This window comes from Lissotriton helveticus, chromosome 12 (genome assembly GCF_964261635.1).
Source record: "Lissotriton helveticus chromosome 12, aLisHel1.1, whole genome shotgun sequence".
In the NCBI taxonomy this organism is placed as follows: Eukaryota; Metazoa; Chordata; class Amphibia; order Caudata; family Salamandridae; genus Lissotriton; species Lissotriton helveticus.
The window spans coordinates 880,302,603-880,326,655 of NC_136073.1; the positions used below are offsets into that span (position 1 = coordinate 880,302,603).

The following is a 24,053-nucleotide window of genomic DNA, read 5'->3' on the forward strand; positions in this document are numbered from 1 at the left end:
ATAAACTATACACCATTGTGTCTCAAAACTTGGCTGAAATCCCTCCAGAAATAAATACCAGATCCAGAAAATTCAAAATAAACTTGGTATCTGCCTTCTCAACAACTTTCACCACAGGCCATCTTGAAATTATATCAATAAAAGAAGAAAGTATTTTTTGTGGCGTCCCTATCAGTGTTCTTATGTCGACAGCAACCGTCTCCCAAGGATACTCAGGGTAGCGACTTTCCCACATTGGAGGTCTCAAAGTATGGAGGGATTTATTTACCATGCAACAATTGAACATTCTCTCACATAACTTTTCACACCTATGTCCATACCAGGCCACCAAAAGAATCTTTTTACCACAGACTTTATTCTGATTATGCCAAAAAGACATTTTTCGTGATCACGACACACACTCCCCTCAGAACCACACAATTCTCCAATGATAGTTCAGATCTGACTTCCCAAAAAGGTCTCGCACCTACTTTAAGAAACTCCTTTGTATGCCATTTATCTTTGAAATAATAAAACCCCTTTTGTAAAATAGCGTTTTTTAAAACTCTGTATCCTACTTCGCCTTCCTCATAGCAGGCGCGCCACAATCATGTACCGAAGCTACTTAAAAACTGTTCCACGCTCCATTCTTACATTCTACCTACTTTGTTGGCATTCCTGATAAAAAATCAGCCTCTACATTATCCTTTCCTTATACATATATTGTTTTGTAGACATAATCTTGCATACTCATGGATAACCTGGCGAATCTTCCCGAAGCATTAACTGGACCCTCAGTTGTTAAAAGTTTTATGTGATTTATGATCATATTGGATGGTTACTGGTTTACCCCACACAGTAGCTCTAAAATGAATCAAAGTTCATGCGCAAGTTAACACTTCTCTTTCTATTATTGGAAATCTTTCTTTGGTCGGATACGATGACCTAGAAGCATGTGCAATTACATATTTGCCAAATTTATCCTTCAGTGTCAACTCAAAACTCCTCCCAGCTCCTTATTCCCAGCATCCATAGTAATGATACTGTCCACATTAGGATCAATCCTTTTCAGGGCTGAAACATTGGGTATCTCATGTTTGTCAAAAAATCTTCCCGACAATGTGAGGTCCACACAAACTTGTTACTATTTTTAACAGTTGTCTGATGTTATAACTTTTTTCAGCAAACCTCGAAATGTAGTTTGCCCAGTACTCCTCTGTCTCTAATAATGATCGAACATCGTCTTTGCTGGTGGACACTAATCCCTCATTGATTGCACTAACCAAAGAAGGTTTCGGTTTAACTCCATTTTCATCTATAAAAAGTTTGTCCCTGAGTACGCATTGGGCCTTCATCAGGACCAGCACTGTTGTTGAAAATGGATAATAAGTTCTGGTGTCTTGGATCAATCAGAAAGTTGAGAATATACTTTATCCTCCTTTCTGCTATGAGCTTAGGCACTACTAGCTAAGCCTCAGACAACACAATCCCAGCTCTGATGGAGACTGCTGGTTACTCTCTCAGTGAAGGCTACCAGCAGTGCCTCAATCTCCTTGAAGAAGGCAACTTTATCCAATTCTTCCCAAGAAATATGGTAACCCTTTCTGCTCTCCCGGCGAATGGGTAAGGTTAAGACTCACGAGAACAGGGGTATGTTGTTGCTAGAGGAAACTGTGAAGGGGGTGGGTGGGGGCAAGGTGGGGTGATGTATCAGGTGTCAAAAGTTGGAAAGATAGAGGGGGAATAACTCCTTTAAGGAGCAAGTGCCCTAACACACCCCGAGAGTTGTCATGCGTCATCATTGGGCATCTCCTCGCTGGGCCGACCTGCAATGCTCAACGGACCCAGCAAGGGGGCTCTTTACCGGAGGAATTTTCTTTTTGTCGAGGTGCAGTCTGAGAGGTGGGGAGGCATATGTGTAGAGAGAAGAATGAGTGGAGGTGGGAGAGGGTAAGTGCAGGATAAAAATAGCTATAGGGATCCCACAGGATTCCTTTATCGGCTGGGGTCCTATGCTGTTGTAAAAACAAAGGACTGCAGAGTTGTGGCGAGAGAGGGAGAATTTAAGTCTCTCGAGCTCAAATTAGTGTATGTGCAGTGAAGGGGGTTCACATGTTTCATGTCTATTATAGTCCAATGGATCTTGGCATTTCGTCAGGACCAAGGGATCCTCGTCTACTCAAGTAGGGTCGGTATAGGTGTGTGTCTGTGAAGTGCCGTACCCTATAATTTGGACTTGTGATGTAGTCTAACATAAACAGATATACAATATACCTTCTGGATTCACCTAAAAGGGGGGGCTAGTTGTCCCAGTCATGACATTCGAGACGCTCGCACAATAGCGAGAAAGGAGCTACTACTGGAGCTCCTGAAGGTACGGGACCTACCCCGCGTCCGACCGCTGCGACTAAGACTCTCCAGTTCCTGAGATATGCTACGTATTCCCCTCTTTGAATATATGAATGAATGGTTTGTCAATAGGCAGGAGTTAGAGGCTGACACCGAGATAGAGGCAAGACATTTAACCCTTTCCAGGCTCATGACGAGCTCAGCTCGTCATGAGGTACGCCTGTCGTACGCTCATGACGAGCTGACCTCGTCATGTAACGCGGTAATTGCGAATCTTTAGCGCACAGCGGTAAAACGCTTAGCGCGGATGGGGTTAATAGCACTCTACATGTACCCAAGATAGCAATAGCATGCCTAGTCGGCTCTGGTCTGGTTTACAAAACTAGACGGTGTGCCCTTTATACATCAGGTTAAACGAGGGCAAACAAACAATACACACATGTAGACGCAATACTTTTCCATTACTAAAACCGTTCTCTTGACTTACAGTGTGAGGTAGGGAGAAAGGTATTTCACTTAAGCATCTGCAAGGGGGTGAGCCAGAAGGGCCATGAAAGATCAAACAGTCCAAGGCAACACTGAACATTTTTATAGGACAGGGGAAGATTAAGGATTTTAGATGGTGCTTTTCGCCTCCTGACACCAATGAAGCTTGCTTCAGTACCACACATTACAGGGTTGGTTGGTCTGTGAAAGCACATTCCAGAGCTGATGGGAGGGGAGAGGAGTGAGCTGTGACTTTGATCTGACAGACTTTACAAAAGATAAAGTTGCAGACTGCTTTAGTACAATGTGTACTATAAAGAAATGCAAAACATGATGCATAGTCATAATTTTTGCAATCACATATAAAATGAAACCTATATGAAACCTAAAAAAGCCTACAGGGGCATTGTCAAGAAGGTGTGTGTGCTGGTAGACATGATCTCTGTAAGTGATTCCATGTGTTTCTGGTCATAGCTGTTCCCTACTGTGACACTTTGAATGAATGAAATGGTTGAGCGAAAAGGGGTAGTATAGAAGCTACTTGTGAATACCCTAAGTATTTCTGTACAAGAGTACTGGTCACCTTTTGCAGCAGATATTCTGATGGAAAAGGGGGTGGGTAGTGTACAAGTGCATTAAACTTGAAAGACACCACAGTCTGGGACAGAATTTAGTCTCAAAATTCAAAGTACATCTTTGCCGTGTGATTCATGGTTGTATATTTTGGGTATAACCCTAACATTGTGGCTTGTTAGTCTGTCTGTTGGTCTTGTTTTGCTAATTGCTTTGTCAAGAGAGGTATGGATAGGTCATGAAAGTTGTTCATCTTACATCAAACAGGTGTTCCTTCAGAAAAAGTCAGATAGAGAATATATGTGACTGGTCGGTCATATATCTAAAGGAGAGAACAGGGGTCAGTTCCTTTAGGAACTTGGGCCCTCACACACCGGATTGGGTGGCATGCTTCCTCATTGGGCTTGCTCCTCGTCAGGCCGGCGCTGCAATGCCCGACGGGCACCTGTAAAGCGGCTCTTGATTGGATATCTTTTATTCCAAAGCAGTCATGTGAAGTGGGGTTTAATGAAGTGCAAAGTGCATCAGGATAGTGTTACTAAAATACACTAAGTAGTTCTATAAAGCAAGTTTTAATAAGTGAATCTACTTGCCTAATTAAAAAGTTATGGCTACCCTGTGAGACATTGATCTCCAGTAGCTCTAAAAAGTCAAAGGTCAACATGTTTCTTGCCTAATCTGTCAAATAGCGATCAATTGACAATTCATCAGGACCGAAAATATTTGTTATCATCTACACAGGGGTTGGAATACTGGTTAGTATCATGGGTAATCCAATCACGAGTAAAACCTAAATGTGTTGCACCTTTTAGAATGCCGCCCTCTAATCGAAACATCAATACACATAGGTCACCCTTACCTTCTCGCTCCCCTTTCACTACGCCTATTGCAGGATACTGTTAACAGCATGTTGAGGACTCTGACGCATGCCGAACAAGACGGAGAATTTGACCTATGTTTATTGATATTTCTATTTTTCATTTTCAATCTTTATTTCGATCTTTCGATCATAAAAGATATCCAGACAATTTAAAATCAAACTAACAAGTAGTACCAAACAATAAAACAAGGATAAAAAACGTTACAGTTGACATTATAAAGGTATTGCAAGACATTCAAGTTAAAAAAAGAATCAGAAGACTTGAATTATTTCAATGCTATATCGCCTTCATAATACGGGTGCGAGTGTGCCACATCGCTGTTAAAATGTTGCCACTGCAAACACAATTGGAGGTGATACATCCGTCTGTATTTCTATTGGAAGTCGGTATTTTAAAAGGTACACCACATTTAGGGTTTACTACCTTTCTGTAATGCAAGCGGGCTGAAGGAGACAATGGAAGCTGCTCACTGAAGCGCGATGTACTGAATATATTTCTAAAGAAAAGCACATACATTCAGATGACTTAAGCATCTAGAATTGCACTCGTTATTCAACTGGGTTCATTGGAAACTGCTTATTAATGCACAATGTAAACGATGCATTTAAAGAAGGAGCTTATTTTCGGTTGATTTAGGCTTTCAGAATTGCGCCCATTTTCCAACTTGATTTTGTGATAAATACCCTTCCTGAACTTATTTCACCTACTGGAATTTCAATTTCCATAATACTGCACAATTTTCTGCCACAATTATTGGAGCTTCCTGTTTATTTTACATCCTGATGATGACCCTGCTTTAAATAACTTATGCCCAGGGGTCGAAACATCGACGAAACAACATTTGTGGACTGTGTTTTTAAGAATTTGATGGTGGATATCAATATTCGCTTGAGGAGTATGGACTTCAAACAGTCTATTATCCCTATCGGACACATGTATATATTTTTGTACATAGCACGTATGCACTTTTTCCACTATTGATCACTCTCATTGTGCCATCATTTTATAGGAGCACCTTATCTTTTGTACAATATAATTAATGCATAATAATCGCAAAAAATTGATGTATATATTCATGACTGAGAAGATACATAAAAATAAATGCACTAAACGCATAATCGAAAACCTACTCATGTGAGAGGTTACCTCTATCTCTGTTTTGAAACTGTTTGCAGTGGAAGTCGAGGGCTACACTTCCCCCGTGGGGACCACCTTTTACATATTTACTGCCCACCTCAGGCCCTTGGGTTGCCCCCTTTTGTTCCAGAGAACTCCTAGTTGATGGCAGCATCAAAGATGTAACTGTTTGTCCCCTCTGTGCTACGTGATGAAGACTGTGAGTGTTGTTTCCTGTGTTAGGACTGGTGGGAATGTAGTTGTGGACTTCAGTCATTCCATAACAATAAGTGACTGTGATGAAGACACTCGTTTGCGGTTGATGACAAATGATTCTAGTACAAGCATATGTAATGTTAATGAAAATTGCATTTATAAATGTGAAGATTAATCATTTGTGATTTAAGTTTCCAGTGGACAAACATGGGGACGGAATTACGAACTACTCAACATTTTGAACCAGAAGATTTTCTCTGCCAGGCAGGAGGTACAATGCTGCGGGCCCCTCTACAACCTCCATCTAACCGACAACAACAACAAGGAAGTGATGCAACTTTTAGTGCACTGCAAGTGCACCTGCTCACCTGATGTAAGCTCCCGGGAACCCGCGGCTTCATGCATCTGAGCACAGTGTCAGCCATAAGTAAGAAATTCTGAAAGTGGGGGATGAGGTCCAAGGTGACAACTTGTTGTCCAGTAACCTTCAGTAGAGCCCTTCTTATCTGAAGATGATTATCAACACTGCTAACAATTTCTGTTGCTCACAGTTTTTAGGAAAAACATCTCTGAGCCCCCTTAAATTTATAATTGACCAATAGCGACTTAAGGTCTACGCCTGAATTAATGAAAGGCCATAACAATTTGATTCCCCTCTGCAGACACCCAATAGTAAATTGTGCTAACATCTGTCACCTAAGGTTGGCTTATTATTGGCGACCGCCACCAGAGGGAGCCCTGTGGGCTTCTGTTCCTCCGGCCCCTCTTGCATCTGGTCCCAGCAGTGACTGGATCACTCTTGATGGACAGGAATGGTCTAACACTGAGCCAATAGTGGTTGGCTAGTTCTGGCTGAACCTGGACTTCTGCTATGACCATTTTATCACATTGAACTATTGGTAAAGTTGATTCCTACTTAGATGTTAGTACCATCAACAGCTCTGTTGACATGTCTAAACTTCTGAAAGATCCCCTTTTTCCGGTCAGGCTCACATGACAGGACCTCATGAAGTGTTTTTCAATCTTGACATGTTTCCATGGTTACAGATCGAGATCCACTGCCCACCTGGCAACATCATTGGATACAGCGTCTGGAATTGGAGCGCCTTCGTGACCAGCCTCTCCATCCAGAATGCCACAAGACAGACGGTTCTTGTAGTAGTGGGTCCTGGCTTCCAGCAGAACATCTTTGGCGACGTCAGCTTTGAGGTAAAAGGGATTTTGGGGGGAAAAGGTGGAGGAAGGAACTCAAGAAATGTTTGTAGGAAGAAGGATAGAAGAAAAAGGGGAGGAGAGGAAGGAAAGCAGGAAGGCTGAAATAAAAAAGGAGTAATGAAAGCCAGAAGTATTTCTGCAGTTATATCTTCCTTCTAACTCAGGACTTCCCCAGGATATCTTTGCTAACTTTCGGTTTTATGCAATGCTCATGTTTTGGGTAATCTGTACAAGTTGTAATTCTACTAACAAGGGTATTTGCTCCTGTCGGCTGGGGGAGATACCAATAGAAACCCCACGTTTGTGTTTTGTAATGTTCCCCTCGTTGCTTCGCCCAAGTGCTCTGCCCATTGTACAGTGAATTAAACATGTGCATCAGAATCTCTTGCTGCTATTCATCTGTACATTTTAAGATGGTTTCTATATGTTTAATTAATTCTCTTGTCATCCACTAATAAACACCCACATTCAGAATTCAGCAAATGTATGTGACAAAGCAAGAACATCTTGTCAGTCGTACGTTTGAGCAGGTTGTACATCTCCACGTGAACATTCTTCAGCACACATCAAACGCGTGTGTAATACTTTAATGCTACTTGAATGAATTTATTTTCCCTGTAAGGAGTTTGCACATTAAATAGTAGGATATGCCTAAAGATAAAATGTTTGAGTCACCAAATATTGCGTAAGGAGAAGCCATATATCTTTAGGTCAGGGCTGGTGAGGAAGAAGGTTGACGTAGTATCTCTGGCACCAGATCTTGGATCCAGTCTTCAGTCTAGAGCAGAGGGTTCTCGGCTTTGCTAATGACAGAGCTAGGGTGGTAAAGCATCTCACCCCAAGAATTTTCTGTAAATTGTATCTCAAATTAAGGAAGCACTTTCTGAAAACAAACTTTATTGCACGTAACATTGAAGCTCATAATGCAGCAATGCATTTTCTGCGTATCATTGAGGCCCCGGCAATATGTTTTAGCGTTGCTTCTTACATTTGGGAAGCAATACGTGTTAGGAAAAGCTTCCTTTATTAATTGTAGTACCATTTTTATGCATGCATGATAAGTTTTGAATGATTATATTAATGTTTTAACTTCTTTTTCTCATGTATTGTATTTAAATGTTTGCTCTTTTATGGCCTATGATGATAGTGACGAATAAAGACTTGAATTGAATCGACTAGGATGCACCTCTTTACTCGCAGTGACACTCTTCGCTGCCCATCTGTTATTTCCAGCACAGGACAGTAATTTTAATAAGGAAGGAACAGTGGAGCATTCTGAAGATATTGAACATTAAAGCAGACTAGCCCCCTTTGGTAAAGTCTGACATTGTAACTAACCCTGTGCGAAGTGCTACGCTCGCATAGTTTGCGAAGTTTGCGTTACTTCGCACAACGCGAATTGCACGTAGCACAGTGCAAACACGCGTAACGGTCATTTTTTGCTTGCTCTCGTCCTCAACGTCAAGTTGGCGACTGCGAGCGAGCAAAATGACATCCCAGCAAAACTTTTTCCTTGTTCGCGATAAGCAACATCAAGTCGGCGATCGTGAGTGTGGAAAATAAACCTCCCGGCCAGATTCTGAACGTGGGGATGTCAGGTTTCTCATTGCGAGTGGTCGCGTATGCTTGCGACCACTCGCTATGAGAAACTACCATTCCGCATTGAGAAAGCTGCCGCTCGAGTAGAAATCTAGTCGAGCGGCAGAAAACGACCGATTGCACTGTGCAAGATGCGGTTTGCACTGATTGCACAGTGCGGACAAGCATCCAGCACTGTGCAATCAGTGCAAACAGCATTTTGCACAGTGCACTACACAGTTAGCGCAGCTACGCATAGCTCGCGTAGTGTGAAGCGCACTTCGCGTAGCACTACTACACCGAGGGTTAATTGTAACACATTTATTAATTATCAACTTTTGAGGTAGTCCATGTCAGCCACCTTATAAGATTTGCCTTCAGTTGTTGGTGTCTTTCTTCAACATCTCCAGTTGGTGATCTGTGCATCAACCACCCTCATCACTCTATGGTGTGATTCTTGAGGAAGAGGTGAGAAGCATCAAGGTTACCCTGGCTTGGCAAACCTCAGACTGATGGGACAGAGTACAGCATATTGCACATTTAGGGCCTGCAGTTATCGTTTAGCTCTGTCGTCCAGGCTCCTGTGCCGTGAAGGTAAATAGCATTGCTGAGCCTCTGTGGGTTAGTTCTTGCTGCTTCTGGGGCAATTTAACTACAGTGCACCAATCTCTGTAGATCAAGAGGTATGCCATATTTGGATATTGTGGTGCCACTGGTCTCAGCGACATTGACCTGTGGGCTCGCTCCACAATGAAGACTGGTGAAAAGTTGCCTCTGCTGAATAATTCCACTTGGAGTGATTCCAAAAGTTCCCTATCTTGTTGGACTTTGCTATGTCGATAATCCGGATTTTGTAAGATCTAGAGCCTGCTTCCAGGTCTTCATTCTCGTGTCAATTTGACGCCCTTGTCCTTGCACGTAGATATCATCTATATCCAACATACTATTTAAATAATCCGGATTTTGTAAGATCTAGAGCCTGCTTCCAGGTCATCATTCTCATGTCAAGTTTGAGGGCCTTGTCCTCGCATGTAGATAACATCTATATCCAACATTTGTCTTTTGGCCGTATCGATCGCTGGGACTTTGTATGTCCAAATCTTTTTGGAAAATTCATTTCTCGAGGCCTTTAAAAGTATATTCTACATAGACTGTGCCACATTCTTCAAATTACGTGGAAGTAGCGATACAGAATTCAGTGAAGGCGGTTTGTGCATTAGGTGTGTGCATATCTTTCGGCATCATTGCTGTTTATTGTTTTCAGATTAATTCCCCTGACGAAGGACAAGTGGTCCGAAATGCATAGGGAAAGGAAAATTGCTGTGTTGAAGACTCATTGATCTTTCATAAGCGATGATTATCATTTGGAGTATTCATTTTTGAAAATATCAATAAATGAATTAAACTTGGTCAACATCTTCGATATTACACTTTTGACTATGTTGCATTAACTTGATAACACATTCTATTGTGTTAACAACTGCTGTGCCCAGGGGGCCTTCACTGAATTCAGTGTCGCTACTTCCACGTAATTACTCTGACACCTCAATCAGGAGGTGATACCCCAGGAGCACGCTTCATTCATACAGACTGAGCATATTTCTATTTGGTGTGCGCTCCCAACTCTTGTTATTTTGATACCCTTACTGAACCCAGGTGGCTGCACCCATATTCAACCTTTTGGTCAAAATGGCTTATGATGATATAACAGCATTGACGTATTTGAGAGCAGAGACTTTCGCATTTTCCACTGATGATATTGATAAGATCTACGCTCTGATTCCTGAAGTTGCCACACACCCCACAACCAACAAAAATAAAGAAAGTTGTTTAAAACAGTTGGTGTATCTTTCCAAGAAAGAAATCAATCAAAGGCTGCATGCTAGCACGTTGATACGCTATCATAGAGCACAGAGAATACCCAGAGGCCTTCGCATCGCGTTGAAGCCACTACTCTGTAAAAAACAGCTCAAAGTTTGTTGAAAGATGGTATTCCATCTTGAATAAATGTTCGCTCAACCTCATCCTCTTGATTGTAGAAGAACTCTCCAGAGCTCTAGAAGATTTAAATACTGAGATATCACAATGTAAAAAAGATTTAATTGATATCACCACTAATGATGAATGGTCCAAGATATTGGAAGATATCAATCAACAATTGGATAAACATACGCAAGAAATCAACGACGAGAGAAAGATCCGCAAATATAGACGAGACACCATTGACTATAAACTCGGAGAAGTTTATACATGGGGCGAAGTGTACGCAAGACGCCGGCAAAATAAACCTCATAAATCCAACACTGAAACAGAAACGTCTTCTTCCGAAGACGACTCAAGGAACGCACCTCAGTGGAATGCACCCGAACGTCCTATAACTAGCACTGAAGTGAGTTTGACTACTACACACTCAACTGCTGTGCCTTTTTAGGTCTCGCTGGAATAGCATCCGAAGGATGCGTCCAGCTGGAGACGTATAGCTAGCCGTCTCGGAGGAATTAGGGACAAGAGGGTGTTACGAGCTTTGCCGTGCGGATTTGGGTGCGCGAACGCGCACGTCCAGCCTCGCGCCGCGCCGTGCACATCCCCGGCTCCGATTTCTTCAAGTTGGCACACATGCGCGCGCATATACACACACAGACAGACAGACACTCGCTCGCTCACACACACCCCCTCCCCCCCACAGTCATCGGTCTCTTTTAAACACACACACGCATACACACACACGCATACACACAGACTCCAAGACACATACACACACGCACGCTCACACACATACAGAGCCCCCCCCTGCCGCACGCGCACACACACCTCCGCCCTCGCAGCTCCCGCCGCCTGACTTCCGCCCGGGATTGTGCACGCCACGCAGTGTTGTGCCTAACAGGAACCACGGAGTAATCAATAAGGCAGTGAGTGTCCCGGCCCGCTTCTGTACAGCCCAGGTAAATTAACTTTAACTATATTACTAGTTACATTAACCAATGTATGACATTGAAACCTACAGGTCTAATATTTTGACATCCTCCTCCGTTTTTGTACATTTCCGTGGCCGATAAAATGAGTACCACTGAGTTGGGAACCATGGTCGAGAGAAGCAGGGACACTCAGAACGGACGAGGGGCGGGAGGCTCCACGGAAGGAGCACGTGTGCTACCCACTGCCGGGGGGTATGTGGAAGCACCCCCCGGACGGGCTACAGCCTGAGAAGTGCATGGCTGGCGTATGCCACTGCCCTGCTGGAGGGTGTGGACAGACAAAACCCCTGCCTGTATCTGTGTCTCTGTGAGCGCGCCCATCGCTCTGTTACTCTCGCTTTAACGGTCTTTCTCTGTCTGTATTTCTTTTTATGTCTCCGTCGCTTACCTTTCCCAGTCTCTATCTGCCTGCCACCCCATGTATCCAGCCTCTGTCATTCTGCCTGTCACTTTATATCTGCAGCACTCGCCTCTCTTTCTATCTGTCTGTCTCTCGCTGTGCTGCTCTTTTACACCTCTTGCTTCTCCTGTCTGTCTGTCTGTCTATCTATCTGTCTGTCTGTCCCCATCTCTTCTCCATATTTGCACATCCCTCTCTTTCCACCTGTCTATTGTTTCAGCGATCTGTCTCCCAATGCCTTTTTTTTTGTTGCTGTGGACTTCTCATGTTAGAACCTCTCGAGTTGCTGCAGCCTGCTAAGTAGGGCACATTCACATGTGAAATGATAGGCCCAAATGATATACAAATTGAAAAAAATATTCCATTGGCAAGTAACATGTGTGCAGGACCACCATACAGCTAAACAGAGTATGGTCATGGAGAGTGGTAGCAAAGGATATGCGTGTTCCGCTGACTTCTAAAATATTGCATATGATTTTAGACTGCATGATTTCTTAGCAATCTGTGCTGCAAACTGTTTCATAACCTCAAATATAGGTCTTGTTTTTATAGCAGTTCCTTCGTCTAGCGTAAGCAATAATTCTTAAATATTGCATCCCCCTATTTAACAGATACACAGGTATTTGGGGGCTATAAAGGAGAGAATGTGGACTAAGTGGGCATTCTCATCGGGATTGTTAGCAAAGTCAGCATAAAAGGTTTCTTTGCAAACCTCTGCAAATTAGGGAAAACACAGTACTTGACAAACTATTTTTGAGGCGATGTCCTAGTAAACCCCGGATTTTTAATGTATTTTAAATCCAACACCCTTTAGTGCATGTTTCTTCTTACTCTCTCCCCTGTCTGCTACTCACACTTCACATCTACCCCCTACTCTCTACATGTAGCACCGTGACTCCCCAAAGTTTATTGCATCCTGTGCCCCTCCTATGTGTTATTTATTTATTTATTTTGCACGCAGCTAAGACAGGTCCTACCTCGCTGCTCTCCAAGATGGGTGTCTAACCATCTTAAAATGGCAAAGTAAAACATAGGGGACACTATGTCCTGGTGCATTTGCACATATATATACTGAAAAATAAACCCCTATGTAACTCTCACCACGCTGGTGCCAGCCACTTTCCTAAAGTTTGCAGGTTCCACACTCTGTGTTTGCTTTTAAATGGGTATGTTTATTAAATAATAGGTAGTCCCTGTCACCTACTACACATTGCACCTTGCATTTTAAGATTTTGTTTTTGTATTTTTATTCATCCATTCACACCCTTTACGTTAATATAGCCAATGCTTTACTGTATACGAAGCATCGTCAGAGTGGCTTTTTTATATTGTTTTGGTTGTGTTTTGCAATGCTAAGGGGTGAATCCTATTCAGTAGTATCCGGGAAGGTTGGATTCCAAATGCTATAGGTGTCACATTTGCGAAAGTTATAACTATTGGCATTGTAAATGACAAAGCTATTAATTTAGCTATTTTCAAAACAAACACATAAATAAAAAAAAATGACATTTACAATACCAATAGCTCAAACTTTCCTAATGCGAGACCGATTGCATTGCAAATGCTTGTTTAGAGAAAGGCCCCGAAGACCGAGACGACCCAGGAGGGGTAAAAGAAAAGGAGAAAGAAACAGACAGAGACACCAGGAGTACCTCAGCTTTGAAGAAAGCGGAGAAAACCAAGAAGAAACAAACTTAGTTATTAACATCTCTTCCTATACCCGGAGTGATAGTGAATGCAAGGTTTTACAAAAAGGAACCACTTTCGTGCCAACTAGCAATACTAATGAGTTGGAACTTGAAATAATTTTTTTCAAATTCATGCGTTGTTTACACCTTCGGCATTTTTTTGAAAATGTTGTTCCTGAAGTCAACCCTGTTGAAACTGATCAACTCAGAGGTTTACGTTCCAAAAGTACCTATATGGCACCGGTCATTCACAAGAGCTTTGACACTTTTGAGAAATTGGTTAAAGCTGATTTGCAAAAATTCAACTACAAGCGAACATCTAAACACTGCAACTTTTCTAACAAAGATTTTGCCATCCTGGAAAAGTTGGCTAACAATCCAGGAATCATCTGTCAATCGGCAGATAAAGGGGGTGCCCTTGTCATTATGGACTCTAATTTTTATCGAGGTCAGGTTATGGGACATCTGGCAGATCGAAACACTTACTGTACCATAGAATACAATCCTACAGAACAATTCGCAGATATCTTGCAAAATATTAGTCAACAAGCAGTGGATTCAGGTGTCATCACCATCAAAACAGCAAAATACCTCACACAACCTGATCCTAAAATTCCAACTATATACATGCTACCCAAAGTTCATAAGAACATCTCAAATCCTCCCTTTAGGCCCATCGTGTCCACCAAGGGCAGTCTACATGAACCCGTGGGTAAACTTATTGACAAATATTTGCAACCTTTCGTATTGAAGATGCGCACGCATCCCAAAGACACCACTGGTGTTTTAAATCAAATCAACAAGATCTCATTTGCAGACAGTGAACAAATCTGATTATTTTCCATTGACATGAAATCCTTGTACACCTCCATCCCACATGATCTTGGGATGGAAGCTATGGAAAACACCTTATTACACTCTGAATTGGATATAGATTTCCAAGTTTTTCTAATGCAGTTGATTCACTTCGCTCTATCTCAGAGTTATTTCCGATGGGAGTAACAATATTACCTGCAGATGTCCGGAACTTCTATGGGCAATTGTGCCGCGCCTTCATACGCCAACATCTTTATGAAATATTTTGAAGAAAACTATATCATGGAAAACAAACGCCACTACCTTTTTGAGGTATATTGATGACATTTTTGTTGTATGGAGAGGCTCCCTGCAATCTCTACAAGAGGGATTGACAGCTCTTGATCACATTAACGAATGGATTCAGTTCACCTATGAGTACAACCCTCAAACCATCACCTCTTTGGATGTGCAGATAACCCGCCAGGGCAATATACTGGGAACTGATCTATTCAAGAAATCAACAGCAACAGATCGCAATATTTTATTGCACTATCAAAGATTTCACCAGACCTCTTTGAAAAATCATTTACCTTACTCTCAGCTGTTATGTGTCAAAAGAATTGTATTGAATCCAGCCAAGTATGAACAACAAACAGTGAACATGTTGAGTAAGTTTGCCCAGAGAGGATATCCATCTGACATTCTCAAATCAGCCCCGGAGAGATGTGATAAAATTAACAGATCTGATCTCTTGACATTTAAACTGAGACCTCAATCCAAACGGCCAGTAGTGGTATCCAAATTTTCAACCATCAGTTATTCATACAGAAAATCAATTTTGAAACACTGGCCAATCATTGCAACTGAATCAGATTTTAACAACATCTTTGAGGGTCCACCTGTTTTTGCTTTTAATCGTGGGAAGAACATTAAAGATCACGTCACTAACACCTCAATAACTCCCGTGCCACCCACATTCAAAGGCAATACTCCATGTCTTATCTTAACTGCAACAATTGTAACAACATCATCAAAGGATCTGTCATCAACCATCCCATGAAAGGCACAAAGATTTCACTTAAATTGAATGCTACATGTGATACAAAGAACGTCATTTACATTTTAAAATGCCCATGTGGATTGATATACACTGGAAAAACAGAGAGGAAAATCAAAACGCGCATCAACAAACATAAAAGCAACATACGAACTGGGAATACTAAATCCGTGATTGCCACACACTATAAAGAGTATCGACACAACATCAGCCAACTGCAGTTTGCAGTCATAGAAGTGGTGGAGAAATGAGAAGGCCGCAATAACAACAACTTTCTTCTTCAACGAGAAAACGTTTGGATCAAACACTTGAACTCAATGAAACCTGATGGCCTCAACGAACAGATGGAGTTTATATGCAATCTTTAACATTTATTTCCACTTGTTGATATTACGTTTGACTAAACTTTTTTCCATCTTGTTTTCATTTCAAGCTGACCTTAACTTGTTCCTCATTTTTTCAGTTCATTTCCATTTTATTTTGCTACACTTTTTCTATTATCTTGCTATTCTCATTATCTCCGTTGTCATTCCGCTTTATTTTTAGTCTCTTAACTTCACCTTCCCATTTCAACACGGGAACTACTAATATGTCAACGTTTTAAAATGGCGACCATCAATACCTACATGAGGTTTGCACTTGATGGTCCTTTGCCAGTTTCTAACTTGGTACTGACATTAACGCGAGACACAGCCACCCGCCCACCAACAACATCACTCTTTCATATGGACGGTGAGGCGTTTTCACCACGGCACATAGTAAGTTCAATTTAGACGCATGCAATTTATTTCACTCACGATGTCTTAGAGTTTCATCGACTCGTCACCTAGCACTACGCTGGTTTTCGGGCACTTTTCTGCTATTTACTTGTTAATACGTTACCCGTTTACATTTAATGAGATCGGCTGCTGAACAAATGGAGTTCACTACGGGCTCACGTGTTTGCTGATTTGAATCTCGAGCACTCGGTTTTCTTTCTTTTCACCGTTGCACATTTTCTTACTTACGGCCGTGTTTTCAAGTGTTTTCTAATTCACAATGGTATGCTGTGGACAGTTAGCACATCAGTCCATACCACCCAGAACATTATTTTGAGTTGCATTTGCACTATACTCTGATTAACGGTTCACTGAATTAAGTGGAGCTAGCTTGTTTACGTTGTCTTATGCATTAACAGTTTATGCATTAGGTGTGTGCATATCTTTCGGCATCATTGCTGTTTATTGTTTTGAGATTAATTCCCCTGACGAAGGACAATGGTCCGAAATGCATAGGGAAATGAAAATTGCTGTGATGAAGACTCATTTATCTTTCATAAGCGATGATTATCATTTGGAGTATTCATTTTTGAAAATATCAATAAATGAATTGAACCTGGTCAACATCTTCTTCGATGTTACACTTTTTTTTTTTTTTTTTTTGAAAACCTTTATTCGAAAAAACAAGGAGATACATGCGCAGGCCCACAACCAACATGGCCGGCCGCAAAACAGTAAGCCAAAAAACCAGAAAAGAAGCATATCAATCGGCAAACAGGATATGTGAAAGTACACCACACAAGGGCGCGGGCATCGTAACAAAGGATAAGAGGTTTTCATTTTTAAATGTTCAAAGGAGAGTAGGGGCTGTCACAACAAGGAAATAGCACCACACACAAAATTCCAAAAGACACAGGGGACAAACCCCAATGGCGAACTGAGGCAGGCAAAGACTATAGCAACTAAATAAGCAAGACAACCAAATCAATAATATCGAGGAACAGGTCATGATAGACTCAACAACTTGTCCAGGTACCATCCCAGAAGTCCCACCCCAGAAAAGAAAAAGACAGGGGCATAAGAAGACGCCCGAGAAAAGAAGGTGCAAAGCCAAGGGACAGCCAACCCTACAAGAGGAAAGAACCCTCCCAAAGTTAGAAAAGAGCGAAAGGGACCATAGAACAAAATAAACTAAAATAACAAACCCCCCCCACACCCGCCACCCTGCACCCCTGTGATGGCTACGGCCTAGCCCATAAACAGCGTGCCTGTCGCCCCGGAACTGCCCCAAAGAAGGGAAAAATATAACAAGTACAAGAAGTGGAGGAGGAGAGGATGAAACAACGAAGGAAATAAGGATCAACGGATAAAGAAGACAACAACAGACATGTACCCGGCCGCCCGCTCCCGGCCCCACACCCAACAGGATACCAACGGTCGATGCAATCAATGTCCCGCTCACTTAGCACAATCCCAGCAGTGGAAAGAATAGCGACCCAAAAAAGTCATTTTAACCTTGCCCCCTGCGATCATATAAGTCGATGGAGTCCAACCGTCCGGCCAGTGCCGCGGATGAAAGGGGCACATGGAACGGCCAACCCAGGATAGGAGGTCGCCCACGAAAGTCCACGCAAAGCACAGTCACAGTTCCAAGAGTGATACAGACATAAACAGGGCAGTGTGGTTGCATGTCGGAAGCAGCAGGCAGGAGCGACAACAGCAGTCTCCGGAAAGGATGAAAAGTCACGCCACCAGCACATAAAGGAGATGACAAACATGGCGCCCAGAGATGATACACCAGCCAGGTTATGAAACCACGAATTCCAGATAACCCCCCGACCGTCGTGGTCGACATTTCAGCCAAATCAGAACCATCCGCCAACCGCACTATAGGCACCTCTGCATGGAAGGCAACAGGAGCCGGCTCAGGGTGTGGCGCAGTGTACAGCACTGGGGGGCAAGCACAGCCCGTAGTAGAAATAGCATCGAGCTGGCGCCCCAGATCTCGGGCATGAGCACGAAGAGCAATTCCCACAGCCCCCAGAGCACGCAGGACAGCACGGGTCCCAAGCGGTTTCCCAGAAAGGGAGGGCACCTCAGTGTCTTCCACACCAGGCTCACAGAAGAATGGCCGCCCGGGAAGCCAATCGCCATCTTCACTCACAGCCCACTGACCCCTATGCCGACCCTCCACTTGTGACCCTCGGGTCAGAGACAGGGGGGAGACTGTGGACATCGCAGTGCAGGCTTCTACGTTTTCAGCCAACATCCGGACCCCAATTGAATGCCAAGGATACACCGTCAGTCGCCGAGGTGCTGTGTAGAAAATGGCGTCTGTCACTGGCCGAGAGAACAAAGAAACCGCGCCGACCACTTCCAAGCCGGGCGATAGTGCAGGGTGGTTCCAGCAGATACAATGTATCCGGGCGCTCAAAATGTTAGAGCGGGATGCGGTGCTGCAGCGACAAACACAACTCAGGCAGCCTCTCACCAGTTGAGCGGCTCCTCCTCCTCCGTGATGACCGCCGCTGCCGTGGTCGCATCCGGCCAGCTCCGCAAACAAAGCCCCGGTCTCACTGCCACGCAGGGCCGGGAAAGGAGCAAAGGCAATTCACCGCCAATATATCACAGAAATCGCCGGGAGACACACCGGCGCAATCAGGATAGGTTCCGCATGTCAGTCGCTGGGTAAAGGAGCAGGATCAGGGACAGGATGATAGTGAAAAGCGCTAGGATCGGCGGAGCCGAGAAACTAGGCGGCCATCTCGATCACAGGCTAGGCTCCTCCCCCGATGTTACACTTTTGACTATGTTGGATTAACTTGATAACATATTATATTGTGTTAACAACTGCTGTGCCCAGGGGGCCTTCACTGAATTCAGTGTCGCTACTTCCACGTAATTACTCTGACACCTCAATCAGGGGGTGATACCCCAGGAGCATGCTTCATTCATACAGACTGAGCATATTTCTATTTGGTGTGCGCTCACAACTCTTGTTACATTCTTCAAATTCCCTGCATGCCCAGCATGCTGCATATGTAGTCTATTTGTTTAATTCTAGGAATCCTTCATAACCTGAACTAAATCCACTGTCTGCTTTTCATACAATAAGAATAATTAAATACATGCTACCTAATGTATGACCTCTAGTCAGTAAACACTTTGTGAATGACACAGGGCCTGATTTAGATCTCAGCAGACGGGTTACTACGTCACAACGGTGACGGATATCCCATCCACTGAAATATAAATCCCATAGGATATAATGGGATTTATATTTCGGCAGACGAGATATCTGTCACCGTTGGGATGGAGTAACCCGTCCGCTGAGATGTAAATCAGGCCCAAAGTGACTTATCAACAGAGCATCTTAACTCTGGTCAGGTCATGGCTGGGCCGGATGACCAGTCATGACATGGATAAGAGATCCCATCTTGTGAAACCGAGGTCACCCAACCCAAGCATGACATGGATAGGAGATCTAGTCTATCAAAACCAAGGTCGTCCAACCCAAGATTGACATGGATAGGAGATCTGGTCTATCCAAGCCGAGGTCACCCAGTGCATGCATGACATGGATAGGAGATATGGTCTATCCAAGCCGAGGTCACCCAGTGCATGCATGACATGGATAGGAGATCTGGTCTATCCAAACCAAGGTCGTCCAACCCAAGCATAACATGGATAGAAGATCTGGTCTATCCAAACCCAGGTATCCCAACCCATGCATGACATGGATAGGAGATCTGGTCTATCCAAACCAAGGTCGTCCAACCCAAGCATAACATGGATAGAAGATCTGGTCTATCCAAACCAAGGTATCCCAACCCATGCATGACATGGATAGGAGATCTGGTCTATCCAAACCAATGTCGTCCAACCCAAGCATAACATGGATAGAAGATCTGGTCTATCCAAACCGAGGTATCCCAACCCATGCATGACATGGATAGGAGATCTGGTCTATCCAAACCGAGGTCGTCCAACCCAAGCATGACATGGCTAGAAGATCTGGTCTTTCCAAACCGAGGTCGTCCAACCCAAGCATGACATGGATATGAGATCTGGTTTCTTCAAACTGGGGTCACCCAATCCAAGCAGTGAATCTTGTCTACTCAAATCAAGGTCCTCTGTCCCAGTCATGACGTTGACAGTAGAGTCCATCCAGCCAAACCATGGTCGCCCTACCCAAGAATGAGATGGACAGTGGATCTTGTCTAGTCAAGTGAAGGTCATGACATGGGGAGCAGGCCTTGTCTGGTCAAAGTAAGGTCCTCGGACCACACTACGACATGGATAGAAGTTCTAGTCTATTCAAACCGAGGCTATCCATCCCAACCCCTGTTTGCAAGCTTTCATGATGACTGTCACTTCTTTGAGCAGACTCTAAATGACACATTTCTGAGCTGCAACTCATCTTAAGGAGATTCTCTTATTTGCACGTATTGTCTAACATTGATTTGTTGGAGTTTCATTCCTCTGAGTGAGGCACAGTATAATGTTAACTCCTCCAGCAATGTGGCTCACGAGAACAAACAACAGAAACATTTAGTCCATTCTTTTTCAGATGTGCACTTGTTTTTGTATCACACTTGGTGTCTGTGTGCACTCTAGTATAGATAATACAGTGTTTCTTTCTCAGAATCACTTTTATTCTCTGTGCACATGGTAGTTGTTAAACAATTTTTCACAGTATCACTTTGATCATCCCCATGCACCACTTGGGAACTCCAAGGACTTCCACTTAATCACTCTCCAAAGCATGATGGAGGCCATGAGATGGGAGGGTGGAGGTAGAGAATGAGACACAGGTTGATTCTTTCCCTTCAGGCAGCCTTTATGGAGAGGATCAGTCATTTCAGTCCAGTGCTTCTGAAAGGCCAGTAGATAGGGGACAAAATGTGCTACATGCGAGGATCACAGAAGTATCTGTGAGCAGCATGGAGGCAGATACATCCTCTAGATGAATGAGTGACATGCAAAGAGGTGGGTTAGGCTGGGCCGGAGTCAACATCATACAAGATGGTGGCTTAAGGAGGTCAGCAGGGTTAAGCTTAGTCAGTCACCAGAACCACATTGATTATTGAAGGTTCATGGGGCTGAAATGGTGTCAGTCGTGTATGAAGCCAGTGTGTGTGGAGTTACGTAGCGAGGAGCTGTGCAGCCCACATGAAGGGTCAGTGACTCTGGACTTCTGGTAGGGTTGGGATACTCTCAGCTGCATTTTAAGTTGGTACCCATGGAAGGCTAAAATGGCTTTTCGTAGCCAGTCACATCTCTGATTGATGTCGCTGTATGCTGGTCAGTTTGGGGCCAAGTCAGTCCCATGCATTCAGATGCCTCAGAGATGAATGTCAGAGGTGTCGGGTTAAAATGTTATAACCTGCTCATCTCTGACAATCCCCTCATTCTGCCAAATCTATGGATCCATTTTTTTACATCTCTCCCAGTGGTTGAAACCATTGTGAGAGAATAATTTTTTTAGGGTTTTAAAGGCACCATTATTGCCATCATTACCATTACCACCAGTATTACTGCTACAATCACCATTACCATAACAGCCACCATTACCACATCACTGTTTTCACCATTACCACCATCAGGACCTGCGATAACAATATTTCCACCACTACCAATGCACCAACAAAATAACTACCACAGCATTGCTACTATTACCACCACCTTTATGTCACCCATTTCCATCACAACAGTTATTGCCTCTATCACCAGTACAACTAATATATTATCTCCACCACCCCCATTACTACTAACATCATTACCACCACAACAACCATCATCAGCACTATTAACAGCATCAGCACCACCAATACAATCACAAACACCAGCATTTCCACCACAGATAATGAGATTAACACCATCACTTCAACATTACCAGCACAATTACCACAACCATCACCATTAGCTGCGCCACCACCATTACCAGCACTGCCACTATTTACCGCTAGTAACCACTAATACCACCAGCACTAACATTATGACCACCATTACCACCTTATCACTACCACCACCATCATTACAGCTGTTACCAACAACACAACCATTACAACTATCACCACTACCAGCACCACCAAAATTACCCCCAGTAGCATCAATATCATCACCTCCATCATCACTATTATTACCAATATTACCACACCAGATACTGTCAATTCTATTACCACCACCACCACCAACATTACCATCAACACTAGCATTACCACCACAATTCCTGCATTACCATTATCACCATTGCCCCCACAGCAACATTACCAGCATCAACACCACCACCATTGCAAGCACCACCAATATTACCAGCAGTAACACCGCCACCATTACCACCAGCATTACCATTTCCACTGCAGTTCCTATCACCAACGACATTGTTACCCCGATCGTTTTTGTGACCTTGTTGCTACGATCAGCACCAATACCACCACCCACACCAGTAGCACCCTACCACTAATACTGCTGTTATCACCATTACTACCACCACCACACCCAGTATCATACATCAACAAACTACCCATCATACATCTAAACAACCAACATTATATGCTAACACACCAACCATCATATATCCTTACAGACCAAATTATAGGGCACCACAAACTGCATCATATGTCAATACAACCTACACTACTCACTCACACGACCTACATCAAAGGCCGACACATCACACACACCAAGCACAACCACCATCATATGCCAACACATCCATCCTGATGTACAAACACACCCACTATCATATGTTTACAATTCCAACATGTTATTTCAATATACTAACCATCATGTGTTGACATTTCTAACATCATACACCCAATATCATAAGAAAACACACATCATCGAACGTCCACACAACCAAAACCATACACCAGCATACCAACCCTCATGCATCCACACAACCAACACCAGTTGTCAACACAATAGAAAACAGTGAACTTCCCTACAAAAACTATAGTTGATTGAGAGATGAAGTTGACTGATATGTTAACAGTCGCTTCATCATAAAAAGGTAGAGGTCGTACAATTTGTCAGGTAATGTACACTATTCACCTGGTGCATCAACCCACTGCACTTCGCCAGCCTTAACTACCACACACAACATACAGTGTTTGTAATGTCGAACACCTTTTCAAACAAGACGTAACACACTGCACAATCTGAAAGATAATTCACCCATCCAACATCTGCACACCCAACATCATATTGCAACAAATACACTACAATATACCAATACACCTACTTTTGTATGTCTATTCAACCACCATTATATGGCCACCTGCCCAACCGTATATGACTGTACACCCACTATTATATAGCCACACAACCACCAGAATATTGCGGCACATCCCTTATCAGACAAGCAGAAAGACATGTGCAAATACCCACACCCACTAACAATATGTTCATTTACAAACCATCAAATGTCGAAATAGCCATCATCATACACTCACACCATGTTTATACCACAACATACCTACCAACATACAGTCGCTCTCTAGAACACACGCACACACCCACCACTGTATGCCAACTGACTGATGATCCTGCAAACTCCAGGGCCACCACTTGCACTATGCCCTACAGAGCCCCTCCAGGAACTTTGTCACACCACCTTGCAACCTTTTACAAACTTTAAAGCTTAATCAATCAGTATCTGAAAGGCGTCTCCTTCCAAGTGTTCTCAAGTTGTAACAAGGCTGCGAGTAAAAGTCAGCTTAGGATGACAAGTTTGGGACACGAGGTGAAGGCAGCACTTTAACTCATGAATGTTATGTTTTAGCTGTTATGGCTAGACCACTGTTCAAGAAAAACATCTATGATTGTTGCATATCCTTAAGAGATGTTGTTGCTTGGCTGAACAAGGTTTTCCTAAGCATCTCTTTGGTCTTTTGAAGACCAAATCTTGGTGTTAGGAGGGCAGTCCCGTTCCGTGGGCTCAAACGACAACAAGCTCTGTACAGAATTTGATTTGGATCGT

The 24,053-nt window shown here is 43.3% G+C and overlaps 1 protein-coding gene across 6 annotated transcripts in view; it reads left to right on the top strand.

Annotated features, from left to right (window-relative positions):
- The window catches only part of LOC144797747 (phospholipid scramblase 3-like), a 180,930-nt gene that overhangs the window by 149,293 nt on the left and 7,584 nt on the right, over positions 1-24,053 (top strand). For all 6 annotated transcript variants that reach the window (XM_078668493.1, XM_078668492.1, XM_078668491.1 and 3 more), the window contains 2 exons: positions 5,792-5,973; positions 6,648-6,809. In XM_078668493.1, the coding sequence (XP_078524619.1) occupies positions 5,792-5,973; positions 6,648-6,809 (344 nt within the window). The remainder of the gene's footprint in view (positions 1-5,791; positions 5,974-6,647; positions 6,810-24,053) is intronic.